Here is a 22,089-nt window from a genome sequence, read left to right as displayed (position 1 = left end):
GCAAACTTGATGTACAAATACTTTGCTGACTCCACAACTCTATTCCACTTGTGCTACTGTTCATTAGTTTAACATTAAAGCCAATTGATAGACAATAGTGTAAAAACAAAGATAAAATCACATTCACTTGTTTTAGAAAGATATATAGATTCATTGTGCTTGTTTAAAAGTAAAAAACCAAGCGTTAAAGAAACACATTTTTAACAGTCTGTTATGCCTTACCGTGTTCTTTTAAAAGAAATAGTTTGAGCAGGGGAAGAAAAGTTACGACCTGAGATGAGATCTGGTATTGTTCCAGTAAATATTACAATTGAAGAGCATATATGTAATGTACTTTCTAAGCGATATCGCCGTTGAGTTGCATTTTGTTTTTCCACTGAGGTATCGATGTTCAAGTCATGATCACAGCAAGACCACAAGAAGTCTGAGATTTTTTTTGTTGTTGCCTGCATTCATAAAACACCAATGTCCAATTGTCGTGCACACTTTCAGGAGGAACTTAAGGAGGATTTGAATTTGGTAAAATCGATTGCTTGTTTGTAAGTTATTCTCTGAAAGTTAATGGGTTCTTCTTTGTTCCACACTTCACCCAGTCATCAAGTTTTATCAAAACATCTGACTGGTATCAATTCTCTTTTTCTGTTATCCTGCTGACAAATGAACAAACAACCAGAAAAGTGACACATGCAGGTAAAAGAGAGGGGTTAGTAGCTGGACAGACAAATATTCAAAACATTTACAAGGCATACTGTGGACTAATAGAGGAACATATCAGGAAAAAAGACAAAAGAAAGATGACAAAAGTAAGAGGACGCAAATTGTATTACTGCAGAAAATAGACTGCAAACATATAATTGACATTATTTTATTTTTCATTGAATAGTTTCTAATTTTCTTCCGTGCCTTCAGAGCAAGATGTGAATCAGAAGGAACAAACAAATCCCCTGATTGAGTGTACAATTCTGTCATAAGAGAGAAACAAAGATAAACGTGGTCAATACGCCTCATTAACCATCATATGCCTCGATGTTATGGCATTTATATACTATTTAATGAGGAAATATTCTTAATAAGCAACAATCTTTAACATATATTAGTATCCTAATCTGAAACCAGCCTTGAACCCAAAGCTGATCCCTGGGTCTGTGCATAAAGATGTTGGACAAGTGGCCAAAATAGAATGATGTTTGATCAAAAATCAATGCAAGCCGGCCTCTAGGAGACTGCTTAAAGACAGTGATAGACAACTCTGCGATCCACATCCTTCTTAACCATTTAGTTCTCTGTATACATGCTCTGCAGGACCGTCCAATTCACAGGTATTCAGATAGCTAGAATGGTTGATCTCATTTGCTGCAAATCCAGTGTAAAATTCATTGTCTATAAAAATATTGAGATTTACTTGAACATAACCTTCTGACTATGTCATAATAAAAACTCCAGATGTCCGTTGCAGTTGCACAGTGGGATGTACTGTATAAATATTGTATAAAATAAGGCAGTCTTTTCAGTAGGATAAACCAGATACAAAAATTTCTGGGAGAAAAAATTTTCAAGTCCAAAATGTTTTTCACATATTTCTGCTGTTGTCAAATGTCAAGCGGTTTACAGCATTAAACCAAGAGTAAGGGATTGTTGCAACAATGAATACACCCACGCACCCACACCTACAACCCCAACACACACACCCACACCCACACACTTCCGCACATGCACACACACAAACTCCTGATGAACAACAATAACAGCTTATTCTACAATGCAACATCCCATCCCTGGACAAATCACTGAGACGTAGACATTTCTAATATTGTTTACAGTGCAATACAAAAGTGTTCATTCAAACTGGTACTGTACTTTTAAAATAAAATAAAAATGTTTAATATGGTAATGCTTCATATTAATAATAATAATAATAATAATAATAATAATAATTGTGAATTTTCGAGAGTTATAGTAATATCTGTCTTCATTGGCTTTGGCTTTCATCTCTCCTTTTGAAACTCAATTTTGTGTTCTTGTTCTTGAACTAATTGACGTATTGAATTTTTTTAAATCGAAAAAATATGGAACATCTAGGAGAAATTAACATACCAAATCATCTGTAGTGTTGAGGTTTCGCTCTGTCGGCAGTGGCCTAAGTTAAAGATCCACTCCCTGACCCAAAAACAAAAGCATCCCCTTCAAAATGTCTGTAATGATGGCTGAATGTCAATATGGGTGTGTTTTTGAAGGACACATGAGTATACGTCAAAAAAATAACAAAAAACAGTGGAGTGTTTTTTCATGTTACGAGGTTTTTGTTTCAGCAGTGGCCTTAACTAAAGATCGACTACCTGACCACAAGAAAAAGCATTCTCTCGCACTCTGTAGTGCCAGCATGGATGTGTTTCTGATGGACACATGAATATATTGCAGGAAAAAAAAGCAGTGGAGTGTTCTTTCATGTTGTGGCTTCTGGGGGAAGAGGGAGCAGTCCTGTCATGCTGCAAGCACAGGGATGGAGATCAACAGTGATTGGACACTTTCAGATCCAGATCACACTTCATCCTCTCCTCCAGTCTTGCACACTCCTTCATAAACAAGCAGTTTTTTTTTTACTCAAACAGCAGCTTCACAGGCAGACAGGAGAGCCCATGTGGTATTTTTGGGGACGGCAGTTTGCAGGGAGGCCCGTGAGGAACCTTTTTCAGTCACGTCACTTGTCCAGCTACACTGCGAATGCCTGAGAGGCACGTTAAGTTCATAAGGATGCTCTGTGTCTGTTAGTCACAGTTCTCATCTGACAAGACTGTAAAGCCAGCAGCGTCAAAGCTGCGGCCGTCCGTCAGGAAGTCCTTCTGTGGTTTCTGTATGGACGGACATGTGGACGCTCGGCGTGCTACAGAAGCAGGAGAGTGAAGGCGTGGAGGCCCTTCGGCTGGCAGGGAGAAAGACGCCCCGGCACGAGAGAGGAGGGCTGTCCCGGACTGCAGAGTCACCAGGGCTGCAGCAGCCTACTCTGGAGGCGGTCGCAGGCTGTGCAGCTTCCTCTCGTCAAGGCCTTTCCAGTACTTGAAGTTGTTGTCCAAGTGCTGCATAAGATTAGGGAGGTCTGCAAAAGCTGGAGAGACAACAAAAGATATTTACTTGATATCAAATTTGGTCAGTTTTGAATGTCCTGTAATGTCCTGAAAGGAACATTGACACATTTTACTGAATGAAAACAGATTTCTTTCCTGCTCATCTCTCATACAGTTCATCTCTGGTATCTGCTTTAATTTTGAACCTTTTCCGAATACCAGTCCGATGCTCATTCATACAGTATACTGTATGAAGTGAATTCAGTTTTTTTTTCCCATTTACTATGCTGGGCTAAATATCCCACAGTACTGACAATAGCAATAATTTAATAGAGAGCTCTGGCATAACAACAACAATGCAGCAATCTGAGAACAAGTGTGATTAAGAACCTTTTGCTATCTGCTTTAAATAAGTTAACTGTTTGGTCATGGTCATTCAGCTGCAGCTGATGGCTGTTCAACATGAGAACTGGCGCTATACAAATATTGATCGATTGGTATGTCATTGCACCGCTACGTTTGGCAAAGACTACCAAGGTTTAGAAAAAACTGCTTGTCTCCTGCCACATTTGCCTGAAGAAAATCCTTTGGATCCAAAACGTTGCCCTCAATAAAGTTGCTCATTGGAAGCTGAACAGTGTGCAGACCTTTCCCTTTTTTTTTCTTAAGGACTACCAAGGTTCCCACGTTTCCCAAAATTTGAAGATGACGATAATTCAGCTCAGTTGCTATTTTGAACAAAATACTCAGAAAAGACAGTTGCCACTCTACTTGTATGTGTGTGTGTAGTGTTTGCATGAAGCTGTGCAGTCTTACCATCCCATGCATCAAACATGTCTGTGATGAAGTAGTCTATAAAGGAAATCTGGGACTTTGGGATGCTACATGTGTTTCTGTCAAACACAGGCATAACCACTGGCAGGCCTTGTCTCTTCTCCTCGTCCGTCTGTACCAAAGACAGCAACAAAAGTGATCATCACGCACACTAACTAGATCAATTACATTAAAAACACAGTACATCTGCAGCCAAAACACAACCGCCATGTTATTTTTTCTAATTACCTGTGCGAAATACTCTTCTGAGATGCGTCCTGCCCATTCTATGCAAAGCTCCAGAGGCCTGCATGGATTAGAGATGTCTGCACACTTAATCAGCATCCTCTTGACAAGGATGCGGTTCTCTGGAGATGTCAGGATGCCTTTGACAGATTCCTCATCGCTGTTTCCCTTCAAGGAAAAAAAAGGAGGCAGAGCGTAAGCATAGGGACAGCTAAAGATAAATGAAGAGACAGCTCAGTAAACTACAGAACGAGATTACATTCACTGATAATTATGTAAAGCAGAAGTACAGAAGCTCTTCTTGGTTAACACGAGATAAGCCTCTGTTTGATTTGGACCTCCTAGTCGATGGTTAGCTAAATGAAAATAAAGGTCAAAGAGTTGTTGTTTTTTTTTTTAAATCAATTTAAACTCCATTACATTAACACCAAACACTTCAATGTTTAATCTGTGTAAACTCAATAACGACAATAACTGAGGGGAAACCGGTTTCAAATCACTTATTCACATCATTCTTGCCTTTAAAAAGCAGGACGGCTTTTAAATATCTGTGTCGAGCATTCCACACTCAGATGAGAAAGATGGTACTAAGTTGTAAAATTCTCCCCGCACAAAGCTATCTGCACTGGGGCGACTACAGTCCGCAAGTCCTCTGAACCGGGATCGTCCTCTCTCCAGCGCTTACACTATTGTTGCTCGTAAACTGTTGGAGTGATTCTGTGATAGCGTGTGACAGAATGAGATCACAATGTTTATCAAGTGTCTGAATGCTCCTGTGTGTCCTTCCTGCTCTGACGCACAACACTGATCTATTTAGAAAAAAAAAGGGGGGCTAAAATTAGAGCTACTATTTCTACACAGGTAGGAAGTACAAAACAACGTTTTTAAAAGCTTCGTCTTTTTTAAATCTCACCCCATTCTCCTCCAGAGCAGCCAGCGGCTTGTTGATGCTGTTGACGAATTTGTTGACGTGTTCAAAGTGTTTGGTCATCTCCGTTGCGAGCACCATGTCAATGATGGCCTGTCGTAGAGTTCGATATTCATTCCTAGAAAGAGCGATAACAGCGATGCCAGGAATCAGACGGGTGAAAGAGGGGAATGCAGGGTGAGCAGAAGGGGAGAAAACAGAGAGAGGCTGAGATGGCAGTCTTTTAAATAGCATAAAAACCCGTGTGAACAGTTTTCCCCTTCAGACTGTAGTGACAGTGGAGATGAATGGATGCTTTGTTCACTGACCCCCTCAGAGGGGACCAGCACATGTGAGCTATTCTGTTCCAGGATTCAAATCACATTACTACCCTGTTGCTGTCAACACACACAGTAATGCTTTCATTGGCACACATGCCGGCTTATCTGATCCCCTGTGATGCTTCAGGTGATGGCTGTATCACAAACAATTTCTTTAAATGATTTTCATACAGAAAACATAAACTTTCTGTAATAATGGAACATAAGATGAATGTATTAGCTGTCCCTGCTAATATCACACACCCTCTCACCGTCATTATGTTATCAGCTGTTGTTGTTGCTCTGTTTATTTGTCTCTATCCGTCTCTTTCAGTCTGCATCTCCTTCTAATCTACTTTCCCAGCACAGTCTCAGTGGATGGCTGTTCAGTATGAGTCTAGTTCTGCTCGAGGTTCCTGCCTGTTCAAGGCAAGCTTTCCTTGCCACTGTTACTTTGCTAAATGTCGCTAAGTGTTGTGCTCCTGGCCGTTTTGTTCTAAAGTGTCTTGAGATAACATTTGATACAATTTGGTGCTATACAAATACAAACTGATTGATTTAGATAAACTACATTTATCCTATAAAGCATATTTTGCAAAAAAAAATGAAGTAAATCATACCACTGGGTTCCTGGGGTAATTGCTCAAATTACACTTCAGCTGAAAAAAGTTAGCGAAAGTGCCTCTTTAAATACAAATTAAAGGAATAGTTCAGCCAAAACTGACAATTTACTTCAGCAAATTAGTTTTTGTTGTGCGCAATTTTGGGCCAGGAACCTTGTTGTATGAACATTTTCTTCTCCAGGTTTTTTTTTGCAGATATTGAGGTAAATGCTAACTGTTTACACTACATTCATGAGGTCTCGATAGAGCTATAAAACTATTGAAGGCTTTTTTCATCTGCATACTTCAACATTCACTTAACCTTCAGAGGGAAGTTAAAAAATGTAGAATATGTTGCGTGTTTGATGGCCTGTGATATCTAGCTGTACCACGAGCAAGGCATGGATGGATAATAAGGGTGTGGTCTATTCCTTGTGTATTGACTCTCCTACCTTTCAATGTATTTGAAGATGTTGCACTTATCATCTCTCGTGGAGATCTGGAAGGCGAGTGCTGCATGGTGGCTCTCTAACACAGCTGTGTCATTGTAGAGGATGGCCAGCTCACTTCCTGCATTGCACAGGAAGCTGTTGGTGCGTCCTGGGTGGTCCACATCATGCACTGTAGCAGCGATGAGGGCAGCCACCTCATCGATGGGATCCAAACTTTGCTGTTTGGGGGACACAACATGAAAAAAAAAATGTTAAAAAAAAGTAAATATAAAACTGGAGAGAATGTTGTGCAAGGTAAAGGTGGGGTATATTGTGACAAAGGACTTGTGGATATTTGGAGTTCTACTTGATTAACTAAACAAAAAGAAACTAAGGATTATGCTGTTGTTTTGTTTTCATATCTGAATGTTTATCCATGATGGTTGTGCAGACCAATGTTGTGCCGAGTTCTTTGTTACGTTCAATTTTCTCCAATACTAAATGTAGACAACTGACTGATTGTAAAATGAGAATATTTATATAACCACAAAAACGTCTACTGCATTTATAACACTACACATACAGACAAGAGATCAAGAAATAATAGAGGATCCATTATTTACATGAGTGAAAAACATTTTCAACTCATGTGGAAAGACATGGTTTTTAAAATGATGATTTGTATATAAACAGAACTATGTTACCATAAAATGCTTGAGACACCGTGGACAGAAAGCTGCACTCATTCTTTGACATTCATGACCTCATCAAGTTGATGAGGTCATTCATTGTTTACTGGGTAGTTTTTTCTTCACCTCTCACAGGACTACAAACAGTAGAAATAGCAAGAGTATAAAAAGTAACATTAAACAGATCATCAGAATAAGTGCTCATTTCTAAATTAATTTGCAACATAACAGGGCTGCTAACCTGTAGAGTTCCAGGGATTCATTAACCTTGGGTGATGTAACTTCACAGTTCAGTGGCTAAGCCAATGAAAGATCACTGGAGTGAGATCAGAAATAGACTATTTTATAATCAGCTTAACCAGCGCCTAAACCAGTGAGCCACTGACACACTTGGGTGAAACCACGGCCCTCTTGGATAACACTGGCTCAGACGCCTGACCCTCAACCCCGGCACAGAGCTGCTTTTTAATGGGAGGAAACTCCAGAATCTTAATGTTGTATAAGTGTTTGGACCCAATAAGTGGGGACCGTTTGAAACAGAATCAACAAGAGCCTCTACTGAACACAGCCAAGTTGGTTCACTCTTTCTTTTAGACTACCATTGCTACATTTTTCTCTCAGTCTGAAACTCTTTTCTCAGGTTGCAATGACTTTGATGGTACGGTTGTTTAACATTGCTAATGGGCTCATTGTGTGAGGATACAAAAAAAACACTTTTAAAGTAATGATCGTGAAAGCAAATGCAAAAAGGCAACAACAAAAAAAACTTTCACATATTGGAAATTACTGAGATTTTAAATATCTTGATAAATTCAACAGAGAGCCCAGAACCCCAAATATTACAGTCAGAAGGGCAGGAAATACCACATATTTCAAAATGTGATATTACATTACATTATTGACATGTTTGTTTGAAATGCGACGTCATCAATTATCAAAATAGCAGCCAATTAAATTCCTGTCTAACAGCAAATCTATGAACATCACCGCTACCCTAAGTCATAGACCATTAGATCATATTATCAATGAATTTACCTTGACCCTCTCCTTGCAGAGAAAATATGCCGTTGCATGCAGCACGTCAGCAGCGTGGGAAGAGTTATGGTAGGAGTTACTGGAGTGGTAGTTAGCTTCAATCAGTTGTAGCCAGGAGCGCAGAGTGGCCTCGGGGCAGTTAAGGAACTCACAGACCCTAAAGCGGGAGAAGATCTTCATGCCCAGGTAGGTCAGGGGCCTGTGGGAGGAGTCATCATAGAAGTTTAACATGAACTCTCATACAAACAAAAAACAAACAAACACATTGGTCATAGTCCCTCTACAGCCGCCTCACCGTTTAATGGTTGCAGCTTCCAAGTTGAAGACGTCAAAGTCCCATGAGTCCTCGTTCTCCATGGTCTGGGCGATACGAGGGGGGATGTCATTTATGGACAGAGGAGTTGTCAGGTGACTGGGGATGTGGTGAGGCTCTGTACACCAGGGAGGGGATGAGAAAGGAAGCATTCAGACACAGAAACATGAGTTTTACGATGGACATCTTGAGCTCTGAACTAATGGAGAACAGAAATTATTGTATCTTTCAATAACAGAGCTGTAAAAAAAAAAAAAAAAACCTTCTAAAATGTTGTGTACTACCTTCTATTATCTCTAGGATCTCTCTCCTCTTTGCTTTACATAACTTACGTTTTGTTGCTAAGATGTATTCATTTCCTGACAATCTGCGCAAACCATCCTGCAAAAAAGGAAAGACAGAAAGTGTCAGTAAACAACGGACGGTATGAATACAATTTATAAAGTCATCATTCTTCCTTTTAAACAGGGACATGAGCAGTTCAGCTCAGAGTAGCACCAACTACACTTCAAACAAACACTGCAAAGGGCTTCAAAATGATTTGGTCAAATAGGTAAGATAGTTCAAATGTACTTGTCTAACAGTGAAATTTACTCTTGAATCAGAACTAATATAACATTTCTTTATTCATTTAAATTAATGTTTTAACTGGATGAGACCTGTCATGGTGCTGAGACTTAAACATTCACAAACAACAAACCAAACAAGACAATTAATACCCAGGTTTAGCCACCATTTTAGAAAAGAAGAGATTTGACACTTGAGAACATCTGAACAGATAAAGGATTTTTAAAACGACAATTTATGTTATTCTTTAAAAACATTCCTGAAGAGCTCATAGCTGCCTTAAATCCTGCAACCATTTCTCTGATATCAAGAGATCCTTTTTAAAAGAAGTATGCTCCTAATATCCGTCGTAGGTCAATGTTATCAAGAGAAACAGTTTGATTAGAGCTCCTTTAAATTCTTGTCACCATAAAAAAAACGACATTAGTATAATTAATCAGACATGGATTTTCTGATCTTCTATGCTAATAGAATGATCTCATACTACGACACAATATTTTGGATGCCATGTTATGTTGACACCTTATACTGTTTCCCCACCAGCACAGAGGGAGGGGAGGGATGAGGGAGGCAAGGGATGAGGCTGCCAAGCGGAGCTTATTAATGTAACCAATATGCAGCTTAGAAAATGATTTACATATTCATGAACTGTAATAATAGGTATGTTACAATGACACCCCGTTAATTTATGAACATACATCAGTACATCAGATAATCAACATTCAGTTATTTCACTTGTCAGTGCTGCATGCTGAGATAGTAAATGGAGCTTAACAGTGAAGTAATACACCATTAAAGAGAGAACAATCATCAGGCTCCTCCCGGACTGCGATTTGTTTCACCTTTGTTATATTTTTTAATGTCGAGGTTGATCATACAGATCTAGTTAGCATATCATAGTGGTATATGGTCTTGAACTTGTATAGTGCTTTTCTAGTCTTGTGACTACAAAGTGCTTTTACACCACATGTCACATTCACACACTCGCACCACATTCACACACTGATGGCAGAGGCTGCAACATAAAGTACCCCACCGTCCAACAAGCACTACTTTATTCACAGGTCGCCAGCAGGTTCATTATCTTGCCAAAAGGACGCTTTGATATCTGAATGCAGGAGCTGGGGATTAAACCTCCAACCTGCTGGCTGAAAGACAATCAATTCTACCACTGAGCCACAGCCACCCTAATATGGTTGAGCAAATCAGCTATCCAGACTATTTTAGTGGAGCCCTATCTGATTGATTTCCATTACATTTTGAAGGTAAGTTCTTGGACCTAAGAGGATTCCTCCGGACAACAATGACGCTTAAGTTTTCCTCTAGCACTACTTCAAGTTTATGTTTTTATTTTTTTTCGAAAATATTTGTAGTTTCATATCCCTTAAAGAATTATTAAATCTTTAACAGGTACCACTATCATTTAGAAAATAGCAATTGTTTAAGTTGAAAAATATAATTATCCTATCAGCCTGATCTGCATTTCTAATTCAATACCAATAAGCTAACATTTGCATGCTAACATTGCTGAACTAAGCAGTGGCATGCTAGTATGTTGATGTTAGCATTTAGCTCCAAGCCTATAGGAATAAAAAGAGATCAATAATTTGTATTTTGAGAAGTGGCAAGAAACTATAATGATATCAATTTGAACTAAACATGTATTTCTCAAGTGGAATAAACGGATGTACCTAGACCACCGTATGTCAAGAAATTGTAGAAGGTGGAAAAAAAAGAAAAGAAAAAACAGCATTTAGGCCACCATTTTCGGCCTACAACATTTTTGCTACTTGTCAGCTTTTAAATTAACAGGACTATCACACAGTTCTTCTGGTGCATGATAAATATACATATTTTGGGCATAAGTGAATGCATGGGTGTGTATCGCAGAGTGAAATGTTTACTTCACAAGTGAAAAAGGAAGAGGAGACTGGCTCATCTTTGACCCGAGCATTGTCTGATGGTGCTGCTGCCTCTGTACACACTGGTTATTTAAAGTCTTTCCCTAGAAAGATTCAAACTCGTCTCTTCATTTTTCACTGGGTCTCCTGAGGTCAGAATTTGCACACCTTTGGCAGCAAAGTAGTAGAATTAAAATATGCAATCAGACCTGTATGATCTTTCTTAAATATTCACCCGAACCTGATCTCACACCTCCGATTTGTAAAGGCTCAACAGCTTTCATCACTCAGGCAGAGCATTTCTTTCTGCAGAAGCACTCTGTGTCACAGTTCTCTGCCTCTGTGTATCTGTAGTACATTTATAAGTAAAGTCATGCTTATTCATCTGATCCAAAGAACAGGATGTTTCCAGGCCTGTGTAGTCAAGAGGAAGAGGTTCATGTGAGTGTGACTATGTGCAGAGTCTGTACAGAGAGAGAGAGAGGGAGGTGGAGGCAGAGGGGGGACAGAGAGAGAGACAGAGAGAGAGAGAGAGAGAGGGTGGGGTGGGCTTTCCTCTTCAGCCTACAGGAGCACAAAGGACAATCTAACACTTCCTCTGGGGTTGTTGCCAAGACTGCCAACTTGGCACTCTTTCTACTTCTGTACTTCACCATTTCTGTCTGTTAATCTCTGTCTCTGTCCCCCAAATATGAATAGAACTCCTCACAGAAGTCGACAAGTTCTCCTGCCTCTCTGTTTATGTCATTTAAAGCATAATCAACGTGAGTACTTCAAGGACGTTCACATAGACAAACGTGTTATCACTGTGGAATCCCGTGAATGCTCTGCGTGTGCGTTATCATATGGGAGTTGATTCATTTGCAGGGGAAGGAAGCTGTTTGTGTGTTTTGGACTTCTGGTGGAACCGGGTTCCTTGCAGGACCTGCTGCTTACCGTCATCAGCCCCCCCACAAGGTCATTAGTATGGGGGTCCTCATCCTTGGTGCCTAACTGCGGGGAGTAGAGCTCAGTGGTCCTCAGGATCTCCAGTACCCGATCCAAGGCCTCTGCCACAGGCATAGGGCTGCTTTCCTGCGCTGCATTGATGATGTTTATAACCTGGATGGTGTAAGAAGTAAACCATGTTGTGATTATTAATACTACTAATAATATCAAAACCAACAACAATAAAAATTATGTTCGAAATGTTCAACTATTTTTAATGATAAAAAACGTCAATGCTTATTTGTAAAGCACTTCTAGAAAACCAACAACATTTTGACCGTGGTCATTTTGAAATAAAACATATCTGGGGGATAAAAAAAGGCAAAGCCAGATCTGACATCATAAATGAATGACAGTTAAGGTGAAGTATTCACATCATCTAGGAACCTGTGGTGGGGTCAGCAGCAAGCATGTGCATAACAAGAGTTATAGCTATGACACACACACACACACACACACACACACACACACACACACACACACAGTGCTTTATTCTGCAGAGGATGATGCCTTCAGGGACTGACTCCACAGTCAAATGATACAGCAGTGGAACTGCTGTGTGTCATATGACCCAACCCTGGGGACTTTTTTGTGTTCCTGACGATCCAGGCTGCAAACTACACAAACCACAGAAACAGCAGGTCATTCTGCTCCAACATGCAGTCCTGTGTTAGGCATGAAATGTGGCATTTTATCTCCCCTCCACACAGTTTGCCTGGCCTCTAGCCTCAGTCCCAGTAGCGGTACAAGAAGTGCTCACAGTGGTTTCAAAGCCAACGTGTTTGGTCATGAGATGCAACACTTTAGTACAAAGTGCTGATCATATGATGTGTGCTCGGAGCAGTGATAGGGAGGGAGATGAACCCACCTTGGTGATGGGAGCCTCTATAGTCATGGAGTGGATGCGAGCCATTGAGGAGTGCCTTCGCTGTGAGCTCCCTGTCAGAGTAAAAGAAATACCCCAAAACATCAATATTATAATTCAAAAACAAATTCAACTGTATTTTTCCATCTCCTTTATAATGAGTGTGTTTGGGTGTGCCAATTGACAATAAGTGCAAACAAACAACTGGGAACGGTTCGTAAGTGGACAAGATACGCCCAGAGTTTCCATCATCTATCTCCCTTCACTCTCACCATCGCTCCCCCGAGATGTTGTAGATCTGACGTCCAGAGAGCCTTTCCTCCGGTCTTTGTGCTTACTGGATTGGATGTCTGGAGAGAAGAAAACACCTTACTTGAACATCCACACAAACATGCAAGATAAGTGAAAGGGCTGTTGATTACAAATGATAGGACTTGAAAATCCAAGTTTTGACAACTCTGGAAGGCCAGAGAGAAGAGATAAAAAAAACGTATTCTGTATCAGCCCTTTAGTTTAAACGTAACATTGAAATTAGAGCCTCTTGTCAGAACACTGAGGGGACACAGTTGTGAAAGAGTTAGTGTGAAATATACTGTGCTTCACAGTATTTTGACAGGTGTAGCAAAATAAATCACCTGTGGTGTTATTCAAACACAAAGTTCACTTCAACTTCAGACAGAGTTGTCTTGCACCTACAGTCGGCAGTTTTATAGAGCAGGGAGAATTTCAGGGTGGCTCTTACCTGTCTGAGACTCTGCCTGCACTCGCTCACTGGATTTATCACTCTGCAAGGACAGATGACAGAAGAATATTGATACATGCGGGTCAGTAAGCTCCTTTAATTTATTATTAATCCACAAAACTGGAGACGCATCTTACCTTATTATTATCATTTAAAGGCCAGTTGATAGACACATAGTGTCTGGTTTTTCTGTGAATAAAAGAATCCAATAAGTGCAGCAGGAGAAATTTAAGAAATATAATCATTATGAATTAATGTGCTACCCTGTATATTTATTAAGCCAGTAGAAATGTAAATTACATTTAGCAAGTCTGTAGATCCCAAATGAACTCACCCTCCCTGTCCAATTACAGGTGTGATCTTCACATTTTGCTGAATGCTGTCTCCATTCTTTTTTTTGGCATAATAAATCCCCTGCCACTCCTGGAACATCACAAACCAGAACAAAGCCAGAAATTAAAGATGCACAAATATACACAACAAATTTAGGAAGCATATATTCTTAATAATTGGCAACATTTACACATTTGAAATGTCCAGATAGTTGTTATGGAATAGTTGGTTGTGGCATGATTGCGGTGGATGTAAGGTGGCGTGGTGCGCGCGGTCAGAGTATTTCAGAGGAGGTGAGCTTGCTTTAATGGGGCGGGGGAGTGCTCCAGGAGTCTGCTGTGCTTGTTTCATGTCCCCCCACCTACAGTCTGCTGTGGCAGCTTAAAAAGAGCCTTCCTGCTGTTCGCCTGTCTGGGACTGACCTTCTTTCTCTGTGTAGTGAGATTACAGCACAGCCATCATCTGCTGTTCTTGTGCACATGAAACGGAGCTGCTGGACGGCCAGTGGTGCATACTTACAGCACACATGGATGCATGTGCATGTGTGCATGCACAGACACAAAGGCAGGAGTGGATCTACAGTAACTGCAAGTGTGTTGTGATTGAAATGCAATACTCTATGATGAGTTCTATGTTACATGTCCAAACTATTTATGTAAGAATATCAACAAACACTACTAAAAGTATTGTATAGTGATTGAATAAATGTACATTACCTTTCCTTTCCGTATGCAGGAGTTTATTGTTTCAAGGAGATCAGGCTTATTCTTCTCACTTTTAGGCACTTCTATTATTTCCTTCCCTATTAGCTCGCCTTGTTGGTAGCCCATTATAGACTCATATGCAGGGTTCACGTACTGTGAAAGAAAAGCAAAAAGAGAGTTTAGGCTTATCGGCTAATCTGGTAATCTACTGATTATAAAATCCATTATCAGTAAATACATAAATAAGACAAAAACCTCGAACAACATATAAAGCTTCCCAAGCAAAACAAGTCCTATTTATAAAAAGGAAACACATTCGTTGCACAGGCTAAAGTTCTTCAACGTTGACAAAAGGAGCCATTCAGAGGGACAGAAACCGCAACTATCACTTCTGAGATCTTGGATCATAAGACATGAACAGACAGTAAATAGGATAGGAGAAAAAAAGGGGGGGGGGGGGGGGGGGGTAAGAGAAGTAGAGGGGGTCAAGAAGGGTAGAGAACCATGAACTAGTAATTAAAATAAAGCATACATATGTGGATTTAAGTTGATTTAAAACCCACCTGAATGACTTGATCTTCAGATGTGATCTCTATGGCCTCTTGGCTTTGTTCTAGAGCTGTGAATATAGCATTCCCAGCCCTTGTAGAGAAACAACAGTAACATACAAATAGTTATTTATGAAATAATAATCAGAGTTTCAATTTTCAAAGTACATTTATTTACATTATGCATTTGTACTTTTTATAGCAAGTGTTAATCTCTTGATCTCAGTCTCAAAAACTCTGAATAAAGGCACTATGTGACTAATGTAACTATAACATTGACAAATACACAACTTACCTCAGTTTGAACTGTGCCCGCACCTCTCCATGCTCCAACTGTAGCAGCTCATTATAGCAGGCCATCATATTGGCATTCTCCACATATCTCTGAGGGTCAGAGGTCAAAAGCAGGCCACACGGATCAATCACAGACAACAAAATCAAATTTTCATGTCAAAGCTTACATTAGAGGTTATGTTGTAATGCTGTAACAGCGACTCAGGGAACTCAATGCACATGTCACCAGAGTAAACCCGAAGGATTTACAATCTGTGTTGATGGTAGGGATATACAATACAAATCAAAAGAATAATACACACACAGTCAGCAGAACACACCAACAAACTTTCACACACACGCGCACAACGTCTCTCACCCTATTAAAGCCGGCATTTATGAGGGGCATCACAGAGGCCTCCTCTCTGTCTGGCCTTAAGAAGAGAGCACATGTTAGCACCACAACATCACTATGACAAATGCTTGTTTAGAGAACATCAGAGGTTTGCTTTATCTGAAAGGCTGTAGGCCAAAGACCTCCATCGAATCACACTTTTTTAATTATGAAAACACCCCTAATCATAAGCTTCTTGGAAACACAGCAAGGCAAAGGGTAGAAAGGCAAGGGGGGTTGGGGGGGGGGGTCACAGAGTTGTACGTACCTTTTCACAACGGCGACTATCACAGTGTTTTCTGAAGAGTTGACCGCTCTAATTGACCTAAATGTTAACAGAGAGAGTCTTTTTAGCCAGTGAGCAGGCTGGTGGAAAAGCCCATGGCATCAAATCAATTTATTTTTCAGTTTTTCACGCTCCGATTCTCCCCGGCAGGCAGAGCCCAGTGGTGGAGCTCTGCGAGCAGGACTAGGCCTCTGAAAGAATGCAGTGTACAGGGCCACTCATCCGCCTGTGGTTTTCCCCAGCCAGTGGTCATAAAAGGCCCTTTAGTTCCCCTCTGGAGCCTGTGCGTGTACACTGAACATATGGATTGGTCAAAATGAATAGGGTTAACATACACGCTGGGCCGGGCAAATGAATGTTTGTAAATGTGTTTTTGGTTTGGGCAGAGGCTAAAGATAGAGGGTGGTATGGGCAGGCACCGCTCATTTCTCACCGACATGACTCCACGACACGGGGTAGCATGAGAGGCAAGTTAGTGAGCCCAAAGTGAGCTGGCCATTTACTCTCCCCACAGAGGCATGGCCAACTTGTAAGCAATTGCAAAGTCAGTCAGAAAAAAGAGGGCTGGTATCCGTCCTGACAAGATCATCTGGTCTGGAACAGTTACCAACACGGTTTAAATTTCATTCACTTGTATCAACTACAACAGTAAAACCCAACCATGTGTACTTTTACCCAAAGGTAAAAGTACACATGGAGATTCTGAATACCTAAACTGATATGTCAAAAAATGTATTATATTTGATTTGAATATAAAAGGTCTACATAATAAATCAGCATCAGAGAGCGTGTGAAATCTAGTTTCAAAGCGAGCACAAGAGTCCTAACAGTTAGCTTATAGGGAGGAACAAATGGCGGAAATATTTGGCTCAAAGCAGTGGATAAATAGAAATGGCCAAAAATTGGAATAGTTGAAAATCTCATGGTGAAATCTTTTCTAATAATACTACATTAAATGGATAAAAAGAGTTAACATTGGAACATTTATGGATAAAGGTTTCAATCGACGGTTAAAGAAAGAAATAGTGTTGAGATAGTAAGATAAAGAAAGTTGATAATGGAAGTAATTCAAATAGTGAGCTGAAGTAATGGATGAATGGTCCAAATAGTATTAAAATTACAGAATACATTCTTAGGCTAGCCAAGTAATGGAACAGTAGAAACAGCCTTAAAACATAAAATAAATGGAGGAAATTGATCAAATATACAGTATGTATGAATGTTGTAATAGTTAAGTTTATATTGGACAAAGAGTCAAAATAACTTGGTGATTAACGTTAGATATCCCTAGCTAAAACAGTTGGCCAAAGGTTATAGACTTGTGGTTGAAAATGTTACCCTTTAAACAATCCAGTGGTAGTACTAATGCAAACAGAACCATATGACCTTTCACCTGAAAACTGACAATAAACACAAACAAAACAATACCCACACAAACAAATTACAGTCTTAAAAAGCATCCAGCTTATTCACTTGGAACATTAAAGATGTCAAACACAAAATAAGGTAAGGGTACAACGAAGATGAAAAATGTCCTACCGGCATAGTGCTTCAGCGTCAAAGTGTCTGGAATGTCTGTGGTCAATGATGACGAGGTCATGATGCTTCTCCAAGAAGCATTCAAGAGCCGACTCGGGTGTTCGTGCCAAGCTGCACCTGAAGTTGGCCTTCTCACATGCCCAGCAGAAGCCATTACTCTGACTGTCCTCTTTGGCAAAAACTAAAAGTACCTGCAAAAAAAAGAAAGAGATGACTAAGCACATAATGTCCAACAGGGTCATTTTTTATTTCATGTGACTTGTTGCATGGTCATACTAGGATTACATACAGGAGCCTACCAAAAATATAGCCATGTAGGCAGACAGAGCTAATGCATAGAGACTGCACTCTTTAAAAGCGAATAATGTCTAAAAGGTGACATGAAGAGCTGATGAAAACACTGGAAACAGGTAGGATAAAAAATTAAATGTAAAGAGATAAATACAAACAGTAATGGAGAAGTGCTTTGTAATGATGCTGTAAATATGGCAAAGAAAAGACAAAGTGGTTCATCAGAGAGGTCGTCCTCACCGCAAACCTTATAAGCTGAACTTTAGCAAATCAGAAAATCAGATCAGAAAATAAATAAATAAGACGACCAGTATTAAATAGAGCACATATTGGCAGCCTCGGGTAAGAGACCCAGAGTAAGATATTACTTTGAAAAGTTTACAACAGCTATCTGCCTCCATCCTGTACTATGTGATTATTACACTAAAAATGAATATGAGAGAGCTTCAGTAAAATGGGATTCTGCTGTGTCATTGTATCATAGCTCTGACTTGTCAAGTCATCACTGGTGCGTTCATGCTCATTCGCGTCTGTCGTCCTGATCGGCCTGCAGTGCGGGCTTGTCTGTGACCTCAGGCCTCCAAGGGACAGACAGGCCCTGATTGATCAGGCTCAGCTCACACTCGGCTGCGTCACAGATTTTATTGTCCGCTGCCGTGATCTATGACACAATTAGTCGAGGTGGCCTTGAGTGGCTGCAGCCCCTCCCACCCGTCTGCCAAGGCTGTGGCAGAAAGTGCTGCTGCTATCGTCAAACCGGCCATTGAGAGCCCGCTCCCTCTCTGCCAGCATACTTTCATATAACCCCTTACTTGCGTAAATACCGGACCTGAGATTTAGGCCCGCCTCCAAGAGCAGCGCTGCACTAAGAGTAGATTCATGAGTCACCCTCTCAAACAGACGTCATCTCCCACTGTTGGCAGGGAGCAGAATGAACGTAAAGAAGGGAAAGTTTGTTCTGCAGTTTTCACTTTGCATCACACCTGTAAAATGAGTTAGGGCACAAAGACCTGACTTTGTAGAGAAAACTGGAGCTTCTGTTCTCTGCACAATGAAGGGACAGAGGGCTGGCTGTGTTGACACTTGTCCTTTTGATTCATTCTGACGCTCGGTGTGGCTTTATTTAAGTACCAAAAGGCCTAAAGCAGAGAGAACTTACGCCAAAGAGGGGTGTTACTAATGCAAACCATATTCCACTCTTGAACATTTTCCCTACAAGCGGCAATAAGTGTCCAGGTCATAAATACATCAACGCTGAGTCCTGCAGCTATGTTTGGTACGCACAGGGAATTAGATCAGAATTCCACATTGGGATGTTGGTAGAAAAGTCAACATTCCCGCAGAGGTGGAGGAACAGGGAAATATAGGCTGAGATAAGGTCTTTTCAGAAGCCTGGACTAAGAGCAGTGAGCATCCAGTCAAAACAGAAAAAAGTGAGCACACACACTTTTTATGCTCCAACGGAACACATGGAAAGGAAGAGAAAGAGGCAGAAAGACAGCAATAGGGGATGGGGGTTTCTCAGGAGGGGTAGCAGCATTTCTTTGGCAGTGTCTGATTGCTCTGTCTAGAAAACATCATTGTTGAAAACAGAGAAGGCCCGGCCAGATCCTGTGAGCTGCGAGAAAAGAGGGAGGTGTGGAAAGGAGGAGGGCATGACAGGATCAGCTGTGAGTGACAAAAACAGGAAGGGGATATCTCTCTACCTCATTTTCCTCCTGTGCTCACACTGGAGCTCGTCGTATAATAAAAAGCTGAATTACAGGACGTCTGATAATTTGCTTTTCTTTGAGTCTCGCTGATTTCTTATCATCATGTAAGGCTATGTTTGGCAGAATAAACAATTGTCCTGTGCAACCGAGTAAGAGGTTCTATTTTCAAACACTTTTGTCTGCTGAAGCTGTCAGAAATGTTGCATTTTTGTTTTTTTTGCATTATGTTCCCTCAAATGCAGTTATCAAACGCTTGTGGAAAGGATAAATAGTACAACAAAGACAGAATGGTCACTCAACTGGAAAGTAACTGCGCATGCACGTTTGTCACCAATTGACACTTTGAAGGGTGATAATGCTTTTTGTAATCCATAAAGCACACTCTGCTGGAGAACTATTACTAGTGTAATAAAATGATACTCAAATGAAATGCTGTTTGGCTGGTGAATAAATCTAGAAATATCGGCGCATATCTGCAATAAAATGAGCCGATACTGATAGTCACTGGATTCGCCAATATCACCATCCGATTAATCGGTCGGGCTCTACTAAAAAATGAATGACACTTAATCTAATAACCGAAAATCAGTTTTCAGCTCCATAATGCAGCCATCAAATAATATCAAAATGACCCATGTTTTCACACAGCAGCAGCACATGGAAAAGGAGAAAGCACAGTACCAAACTCTGAATGTCAGAGAAAGTCCTGAACTGGCCCATGGATCATCTGTCCAGTCCTTCCATAACGCACATTGTTCATTATGGTATGTTCTTGGTCCTAAATTGGCCTTGTTGCGTTGCCAACCCTGGGCTGTATGGCATACAATACGGCCTTTACCAGTCTTTTTTCTGTTTACATTCTTATTCTTTGGATGTTTGCATGTGGACATTTCTTTCTTAAACCTCTGTGCAAAGAAAACCAGTTAATGTTTTGAAAGACTAATCCTAGAAAAATGCAACCGAATATTGTCAGTCACACAAAGTTGACTTCCATTGTTCGAAGGAAAACATTTCACTGGAGCTGCGTCAGACCCGTCGTTTTGCGGAAACCAAAGACTGAATATTAAGATAGACCAAGTAACAGCAAAAAAATATTTAGAGCTCCCCCTGCTGACTGGGTGCAGTATGTATGTAACATTATAATAGACACCTCTATGGATTTAGGTATCTTCTTGCAGCATTTCCAACCGGATTAGAAGATTAGAGGAAGAAAGGTGAGAGGAAACAGAACGAAAACTAACAATACAGTCATTGAACTTTCCATAACCCTGAGTAATCTGTTCTGTTGTTAACTGTAACATTCTGAGGGATCTTTGGGATTTAGTTTATTGGGAAGTTATGTGGCATCAATGTTGTAATTCTACAATGCTACAAATCACAATTCATTTATCAAACGCTTTTGTCCAAATCAATTTACATCAGGCATCAAGTTCAACACAAGCAAGGATCCAGAGAGGAGGAAACAACGTCAGTGAGTGCTAACAAACACCTTTCAGTCCGATTGGACACACAGGCGCTGACAGGCAATGCACAGAGTCAAAGCACCACTTTTTTTGTTGCTGTTTTAAAAAAAATATATAATTTATCGTCATCATCATCAACAACATCCGTCAGCTTCGCGATGATAACCCAATTCTGCCTTCAATTCTGTACGATGGAAGGAGACGGAGAAGCGCTGTCCATATTAATATACCATCTACGATGGAAACACAGTCAAGCACATCGGCATCAATGATTTGGATGTTCAGCATTATCTTACAATACCTGAAGTGGGTCTTTAAATAACTTCATTGGTCCAAATTGCACCTCTGTTAATGTGGTCTGAAAGACAAGAAGAAGAAGAATACAAGGGTTAGAAAAATACATCTTATGGGTCTTACTTACATGTGATATTCCTTCAGTCAAGTCTTTGTTTTGTCCCCATAAGATACGTTCATAGCTCTTATTACACATGAGTTTATATGATTTAAATGCACAAATCTGTAGAACGACAAGCAATGTAAATATCATCTCCAACCTAAAAAAAAATATTTTTAAACACAAGCCACTTTGATTAGGCATCACCAGCCTGTGAATGTGTCAGGCGGGACAGGAAGACTCTGTGGTCAGTGACATCAGAGCACTCTTGAGTGCGCACAGAGCTGATTACTTATACTGTAGTTATCGTTCACTATGACTGACAGACCCAACACACAACTAAAGGTTCTGATTATTCATTTGAATAAGTGAGTGCAAAATGAACTGTTATCATATATATGCCAGGGCAAATATAATTTTCTCCAAGTTACTCAAATTTTTCTTTATTTTTTTGGATCCTGCATGTTTACATATTTTATATTCAATCTTCTCTGTGATGGTTTATGGTTTGTGTTCATGACACTTTCAATCGCCTTGTTGCTGAAATGTGCTTTATAACTAAACTTGCCTTGCCTTTACTAAGATCTTCTATGAATGTAAAAGTGTTGAAAATTAAAAAAAAAGCTTTCCACAGAAATAAACACTGTAGAGGGCTACTGATGTATCCCATGG

General features: G+C 40.2%; 1 protein-coding gene across 3 annotated transcripts in view; it reads right to left on the bottom strand.

Annotated features, from left to right (window-relative positions):
- Positions 1-849: 849 nt before the first annotated feature.
- The window catches only part of pde8a (phosphodiesterase 8A), a 46,702-nt gene continuing 25,462 nt past the window's right edge, over positions 850-22,089 (bottom strand). For all 3 annotated transcript variants that reach the window (XM_061034656.1, XM_061034670.1, XM_061034662.1), the window contains 21 exons: positions 21,325-21,381; positions 17,558-17,748; positions 16,001-16,057; positions 15,718-15,772; positions 15,361-15,449; positions 15,081-15,159; positions 14,530-14,670; positions 13,815-13,903; positions 13,618-13,669; positions 13,481-13,523; positions 13,011-13,088; positions 12,742-12,812; positions 11,823-11,987; positions 8,751-8,799; positions 8,401-8,536; positions 8,106-8,304; positions 6,403-6,620; positions 5,035-5,167; positions 4,125-4,289; positions 3,879-4,008; positions 850-3,103 (listed from right to left, as the gene is read on the bottom strand). In XM_061034656.1, coding sequence (XP_060890639.1) covers positions 2,997-3,103; positions 3,879-4,008; positions 4,125-4,289; positions 5,035-5,167; positions 6,403-6,620; positions 8,106-8,304; positions 8,401-8,536; positions 8,751-8,799; positions 11,823-11,987; positions 12,742-12,812; positions 13,011-13,088; positions 13,481-13,523; positions 13,618-13,669; positions 13,815-13,903; positions 14,530-14,670; positions 15,081-15,159; positions 15,361-15,449; positions 15,718-15,772; positions 16,001-16,057; positions 17,558-17,748; positions 21,325-21,381 — 2,304 coding nt within the window. In that variant the 3' untranslated portion in view covers positions 850-2,996. The remainder of the gene's footprint in view (positions 3,104-3,878; positions 4,009-4,124; positions 4,290-5,034; positions 5,168-6,402; positions 6,621-8,105; positions 8,305-8,400; positions 8,537-8,750; positions 8,800-11,822; positions 11,988-12,741; positions 12,813-13,010; positions 13,089-13,480; positions 13,524-13,617; positions 13,670-13,814; positions 13,904-14,529; positions 14,671-15,080; positions 15,160-15,360; positions 15,450-15,717; positions 15,773-16,000; positions 16,058-17,557; positions 17,749-21,324; positions 21,382-22,089) is intronic.

The sequence above is a fragment of the Labrus mixtus genome, chromosome 1, assembly GCF_963584025.1.
Source record: "Labrus mixtus chromosome 1, fLabMix1.1, whole genome shotgun sequence".
Taxonomy (NCBI): domain Eukaryota; kingdom Metazoa; phylum Chordata; class Actinopteri; order Labriformes; family Labridae; genus Labrus; species Labrus mixtus.
Note: the sequence above shows the minus strand (reverse complement) of the source record. Positions and strands in the feature narration are given on the sequence as shown.